The 6,750-nt window shown below is 44.0% G+C and overlaps 2 protein-coding genes across 2 annotated transcripts in view; both read right to left on the minus strand.

Annotated features, from left to right (window-relative positions):
• The window catches only part of LOC118421525, a 13,012-nt gene extending 9,620 nt beyond the window's left edge, over positions 1-3,392 (minus strand). Inside the window, exons 1-5 of the mRNA XM_035828840.1 lie at positions 3,265-3,392; positions 2,109-2,861; positions 1,413-1,587; positions 761-887; positions 292-418 (exon numbers count right to left, since the gene is read on the minus strand). Coding sequence (XP_035684733.1) covers positions 292-418; positions 761-887; positions 1,413-1,587; positions 2,109-2,861; positions 3,265-3,303 — 1,221 coding nt within the window. The 5' untranslated portion in view covers positions 3,304-3,392. The remainder of the gene's footprint in view (positions 1-291; positions 419-760; positions 888-1,412; positions 1,588-2,108; positions 2,862-3,264) is intronic.
• Positions 3,393-5,720: 2,328 nt separating this feature from the next.
• On the minus strand, positions 5,721-6,441 carry LOC118421874 (zinc finger protein 554-like). The gene is made up of 3 exons (XM_035829378.1): positions 6,258-6,441; positions 5,875-6,170; positions 5,721-5,747 (listed from the first exon to the last, which is right to left on the minus strand). Exons 1-3 carry the CDS (start codon positions 6,439-6,441, stop codon positions 5,721-5,723), a joined length of 507 nt encoding a protein of 168 aa, XP_035685271.1.
• Positions 6,442-6,750: the final 309 nt, after the last annotated feature.

Consider the following 6,750-nt stretch of genomic DNA (forward strand, 5'->3'; position numbering starts at 1 on the left):
ATGATGGGTCATTACCTAGACGGGGCTGATACCGACTTTCAACCACGTTTGACCCGTTGAACACTTTGACACTGTTAGTCACGTATTCAGAAGCACTCCGGTCCGTTGTATTGCTTATGTTTAAGACCATAGGACTGTCGTACGCACAATACGCACCTCGTACGTATCTCAATCGTTTTCTGTCTGTGCTAGTTACACAGGCATACAAACAATACGGCCTAATATTGACGGACTCTAATACAGACCACGTACGGACTTGAACATACACGCGCGTGTGGCTTCTTTACTCACTCGGGAGATGGACCTTTTTGTGACCCTCTGACGTAACAGGTTGTCGATGGTGACGTACTTCCCGTCCCCGAGAAGAACAGCCTCACTTCCGGTTATGGGTCTCCCGAAGGCGTGTTCGTACAGAAACCTGTGGAGCAGAAACAGTTTTATTTAGTTAACGTGATCTTGAAACAGTTTAGTTCACTAAGGAGCTAATCATTCCACTTGCTGTGACAGGCACCATGTATAGTATTTGTGTGACAAGGGGTACCAAGCTTCAGTTAGGGCCGTCCCTCGTATAGGACGTTGAAGGAGAGCCACACCACAAGCACGTTAAAAAAAACCATCAAAAGAATAGGAGTCGTTTTCGGTGTAAGTGGATCAAATAAATCTGGATTTGCATCTTGTACTCTTCATCGTGTATATTCGGACTGTGTTACGCCATTAGGTGGATACTGGGTATTCACAACAAACAAACAAACAAACTTACTTGAGGAACCTCTTCTGTTTCTCGTCCTCACTGACGACATCCAGAAGACCCAGCCCGAGGTACTGCCCGATGGACCGGAGCATGAAGATCTTGGAGAACAGTTCCCGCAACGGGACGCCCTGGTTCGCTGGAGAAAACACAGAACATTTATAGAAAGTTTATTGCAAATTCTTGCCCGTGAGACTACTGCAGGTAACATGAAAGGTTTACAAATAGTGTAAAACAATATAGCAAGTGTCTATTCGAGTCTAAAAGCTTAGACGCTAGATTCTGGATTATTTGGCTAGTGTTGGACTTCTTTTCCGACATAGAACAGGTAGCTTTGTAGTTCAAATTAGAGCCCCTATATGGCTTGAAAAGACTATTTTCACCTTTCCCTACTTTTATATTACCCCACCTACCGGAGCAAAATACCACCTACAAATCGCGAAAATGAGGGCACTGTAAGAACCTGCTATGCTTACTGACGGCAGACTTCAAAGATAGAGGACTAGGGCCATTGCGGTCAGAAAGAAAACTACGGGAGCTTATAATAGGAAGCTCGTGATGAACAGGATGAAGTGGAGAGAGTTGAAGATAACTGATGAAGCCATGCTGCCCTGTACTTGCCGGCCACCGTAGCCCTACCACTGCAGCAGTAGAACACACTTACCTGTACAGAATCGCCGCACGTAGTACCCGGTGGTCTGCCCGTGAATCAACTCCGTCTCCTCAAACCTGCCGCGGGTACACACAAGATCCATCTCGTGCCCATGCTCGAACCTGACGTAATAGTCTCGTTCCCCGGTGTTCACCTTGTAGATGAGGATACCTTTCACGAATTCTACCTGAAATAAAAAAAAACATCGAAAATATGAAATATCATCCAATATTTCTAATCTGGCAGCCATTATTCTGGTGACAGTTACAAAATGGTATAAAACATCTTGCATTCTACGCCTCCGTATCTTCGACGATGTTTTATACCAATTTGTAAAACATCTTGCATCCTACGATATGATGTGTTAGTACATTTCGTGATAGCATGTATGTTTTGATAAGAATAATTGACTGTAGATATTTGTTTAAAGATTCTAGGATGTCCCAATTTTACGTTAACGGATGATGCCATATCTTTGTATGGTACACTTTAAGTACACCAACGCCGTCATGTTTCGTAGCGTACAGAATTAGTTTTCTAGGACTAGGCTTAGAATTTCTTAACGATTGTGTCATACATTCGTAAACATAACTTTTTGACTCCCCTCCCCAAGTCCGATGTCGACTGATCAGCAATATGCATATGACATCGATCGCTTTACGAATGGCAACGAAAGCTCGAGAGATGGAAACGCTCAGTGTCACCTACCTTGTCACCGAACAAGCTTTCTACCATGTCGTCGGTCATGTCGTGGTCGTGGTGTCCCGTCACGTAAAACACCCGAATTCCTGCTTCGGCAATCTTCGCCACCCGCTCGGCAAACTCTCGGATGAGCTCGTCTTCCGACCACTCCAGCTGGCAGATTTCGGGTGCCCTTGGGTTCTGGTTGACCGGCCAGGTCACCAGGTCAAACACGTCCCCGAGTAGCACCAACGTGTGTACGGTCCCGTCTTCCGGCACCTCCGTAAGAACTTCTAACAGTCTACGGACGTTATCCTCCACACACTGGCAAGATCCGAAGTGGATGTCACTGATAACAAGGATTTCACGTTTCAGAACGTCTGTAAAATCCGCCTCGACAACTTTGACCTCCTGCGACCAATTTCCTTCAGGAGGCGTGTACATGTCTTCACCCCGGCTCGCTTTCTTACACGGCCACTCCAAGACGTTTTCTTTCTTGGGTCGTCCGTTCTTCTTAAGGTTGCTAAAGATTCCTTCCAGAATTTTTAAGGCTTCCGGGTATCGCATCGTGACGGAGAAGTTCGATCGCCCCTTTTTGTTGTCTGCCGTGTCCGTGGCGAAGTCGGGGTGGGTTGCTGAGGTCAGGCGTTTGAGTTTGGAGCTGGGAACTGGTTGGTGGCTCTCCGATAGTTCCACACCTCGTTTGATGGCTTGGACCTGCTTGAGGTAGATGTCTATGATCGCCAGCGCCAGGTTGTGGTCTACCTTCCTTTCTCCGCCCTGAATCAACCCGGAAATAAACAATACTGTACGATTAGGCTCTCTCCCTGAGGGCGTTGCAAAAATGTCAATAAAGCAGCAAAATTAGACAAGCCAATTGCGGTAACAAGGGGTGTGCATAGCTTTGTTTTAAACAGTATATCAGTCCGATGTTAGCTAGTAAAACATAAAAGGTGTTCTGCTAAGTTTGACAAGAAAGACAAACACTATGTACTGAATTCGCTATAGAGAGAGACTATATATACAACGTACACAACAGCGATTTGGGACAATAGCCACTCCATTCTGCGGTAACCTCGCTAAATCGTGACAATATAACCTAAAGGCTTAAACAGGTGTCCACCTACCAATTTGTCAGAATATACCTAGTTTTCCTGTTGTCTTAAGCTCTTGAACATCTTACCTTTGCACTGTCGGCTTCTTGAGACGAAGAACAACCCATCCTGCGAGCTCTTGTCGTCCACACAGGTGTTCTACTGCGACGCGCTCTTCCGAAATATTAGACAAACATCGTCTGACGTCTGAAGTAACTTAGTGTTTATTATGACAGCGGCATCTGTTACCAGGGACACTCGTCTTAGTGCTGTGCGCCGTCCTGCAAGCTTCCATTAAGGGCGAAAGTTTAATTACTCGGAACGATTAAATGGCCGGCGCTTAGTGAGTCACTGAGGGACAATCACTGCTACTTTCGGGCGTACCATCCTTCCGATTTACAAGGTAGAAGAGGACAAACTTAAAAGAAATAGTTGAAATTAGAGAAAGTTTTGATAAGCGGGTAATCCTGTTGGTGTATGTGGCTATGATATATATCACATTTCTAGGTGTGGCGTTTGCACGCGCCCATCTTCTTTGTTTGTGTATGAGATACACTAAACTGTTACACACCTGATATCCGCCGTACAGTAATCACGACACGGTGGCTGGGTATGGACAATAGAGATGTCCTGTTGGACAAATCCACGCAGTGGGATTATTTGTGCCCGTTTGTCTCCCTTTGGCCGGCTGTACTCCTTGGCCAGCTTTGATACAGTCTTATGATACCGTAGAATCTGCTTGGAAACTATAATTAGGTAAGGTTTCAATATGGGTTCCTTGAAGGTTTAACATTAAAGTGATTGTTCCTACACTTTCGTAAATGGACAGCACGTACTCACTGAGACAGGTACAAAGCCCTAGAATCGAACCACCTATATCCTTTTCTACATGCCCGTCTTACAAGTGGTCGTTGCCACTTGAAACGGTCGTCACTGTATCAATGACCGGTCGATACCATATCAGAGAGTTTCAGGGGGAAGACGAAAAGAGGGAAGACGCAAAACGTATTTGTTTTGATCATGTGCCATATTTTAATTCCAATGTTTACAAGTCACTATTACGTATTAGAACACGCACCGATCAGGATACGGTAAGGAATCAGCAAGAAATGATCATAGCAAACTACAGTATAACTTATTATAAGTAGCAAATCAGAACCACCTATATGGAAGCTATAAATGTGTAAGGTAGTGCCTTTTACAAGACCTTAGGAGTTATTGAAGCGACTAACTGCTTAATCCAGTCTATTATGGGGTACGTTTTCAACGGGAGCAAATGTGGAACACGGGGTTAGAAAACTAATCTTCAAGATTAACCCTAAAACATCTGCATTCTGCTTTACAATAGCAGTTTGGATAAAAACAAAAGCCTTGTGAAAAAGGTTCTTTTGAAGATGAAACCAAACTCGACTGTAATCCAAGCCTTTATGTGTGGTAATTCTACTAAATCCGCCTGGAAACCCAGACTTTCGAACACTGCCTTTCTCAAATATTGACATTACAAGCGTCCTTGAGTCATGGTATGGTTTACTTGTACCCATGTGTAACACCAAAAAAAGTCGCTATATTCTAAGGTACATGTAGTTCGTCTACTTTCCTGTTTTGGTGCAGTTGTGGCATATGGATTGTGCTTCTGTATGCAGTCTCTTTGATAAATGGTCCAGACTAGGCTAGACACACACAGGTAGTACGACTGCTATCATAGATAATGTATCACAGATAGTACGACTGCTAGTCTAGCAAGTAAACACAGATCGTCTCCGTATCGAAAGATATCTGTATCTTGTGTTGTGTTGTCTGTATAACCTCGTTCGAAAAACAAACCTCATGTATCGTAAACCAAATGCTATTATGAAACAACCTTTTTGACACAATCAAAACAATATTTCCAACTTTTCACCAGTTTGTAGACCTCAAAAAAACTATATTTCTGTTAAAATCACAGAACCCACTAATCATTAAAGAAGTGGGACTTTTCATCAGCCACTGCCTCCAAAGAAGTCAAACCTCCCAGTAAAAAATGTAGAACCACGTACATAGATAGCTGACGTGTGTGTATATAGAATAGACACTTGTTACTTTTTACTGTCTGTATCATTGCAATTAGCCTAAGGGCATGGATTTGCAAATAAATAAACAAAAAAAATTATTGTATACTGTACAGTTGGCAGGGCTAGCCCTTGATAATAGCCTCCAGTGACATAGCAGGATTGGAACCAGAGACCTCTCAGTCCCGAGCCATTCCTGCTGCCACTGTGCCATGCGATAAGCTGTCGTATGCCCAGAAGGTTCGGTATCAAGACAGGGAGAGACAAAACCACCCCCCAACCACACCCTCAAAAGGGTTAAGAGCAGTCCCATTCTGCTTCAAATTGTATCAGTAGATCCATTTCCATGATTTTACAGCTATATGTTTTCTCATATGTTTGGTTAGGTAAGGTCTGGTAGAAGTTCTGAACCCGCACTCTCCACACAAGTAGTGATCTAATCGATGTGTTTTTATGTGTCGATGCAAGTCACCTTTCTGTACATCCGAATAGTCACACTAGTCACATTTGTGGGAAGGTTTCGCCTGTATGTGTTCTCAAATGTACGGTTAGGCTAGACCTATCAGCCGTCCTGTACCCGCACTCCCCACACATGAAAGGTTTCTCTCCGGTGTGCAGAGTCACGTGTCGGTTCAAATTATCTTTTCGTACAGTTGAATAGTCGCACAGTTCACAGTTAAAGGGTTTCTGGCCTGTAGTATGTGTCCTCATGTGTCGGGATAGGGAAGTCTTATCACCCGTCCTGAATCCGCACTCACAACACGTGTAGGGTTTGTCTCCAGTGTGCTTATTAGCCACGTGTCGGCTCAAATCGTCTTTCCTTGCAGTAGAATATTTGCACTGGTCACATTTATAGGGTTTTTCACCTGTATGCTTTCTCATATGTGTGGTAAGGTACGATTTGGTAGTAGTCCTGTACCCACACTCCCCACACATGTAGGGTTTGTCTCCAGTGTGATTAGCCATGTGTCTCTTTAAATTGCATTCCTGTGCAGCAGAATAGTCGCACTTGTCACATTTGTAGGGTTTCTCACCTGTGTGTTTTCTCATATGTAAGGTCAGGCTAGACCTATTAGCTGTCCTGTGCCCGCACTCCCCACACATGTAGGGTTTAACCCCAGTGTGTTTCGCCATGTGTCGCTTTAAACTGTATTCCTGTGCAGCAGAATAGTCGCACTCCCCACACATGTAGGGTTTAACCCCAGTGTGCTTGGCCATGTGTCGCTTTAAATTGTATTCCTGTGCAGCAGAATAGTCGCACTTCTCACATTTGTAGGGTTTCTCACCTGTATGTTTTCTGATATGCTTTACAAAGTCAGATTTTGAATCTGTTCCAAAGTCACAATCCACACATACATGCATGAGGCATTTGCCTTCACGAGTATGTTGTTTTTTCCCATGTCTGCATTGGCTAGATTGAGTATGCTTTCTCTTTATATGTTTTCGTAGACAAGACATGTCAGCCAACCTGTATCCACATTCCCCACACTGGTATGGTTTGTCTCCAGTGTGTCTAGCTATATGTCG

Source organism: Branchiostoma floridae, chromosome 8 (genome assembly GCF_000003815.2).
Source record: "Branchiostoma floridae strain S238N-H82 chromosome 8, Bfl_VNyyK, whole genome shotgun sequence".
NCBI classification, from domain to species: domain Eukaryota; kingdom Metazoa; phylum Chordata; class Leptocardii; order Amphioxiformes; family Branchiostomatidae; genus Branchiostoma; species Branchiostoma floridae.

Coding starts and splice junctions, on each gene's coding strand:
- LOC118421874 (XM_035829378.1), bottom strand. CDS start 6,441: ATGGCCAAGCACACTGGGGTTAAACCCTACATGTGTGGGGAGTGCGAC. Junction 6,171..6,257: donor ACATATGAGAAAACACACAG/GTGAGAAACCCT, acceptor ATCACACTGGAG/ACAAACCCTACATGTGTGGG. Junction 5,748..5,874: donor AACTGTGCGACTATTCAACT/GTACGAAAAGAT, acceptor GAACACATACAG/GCGAAACCTTCCCACAAATG.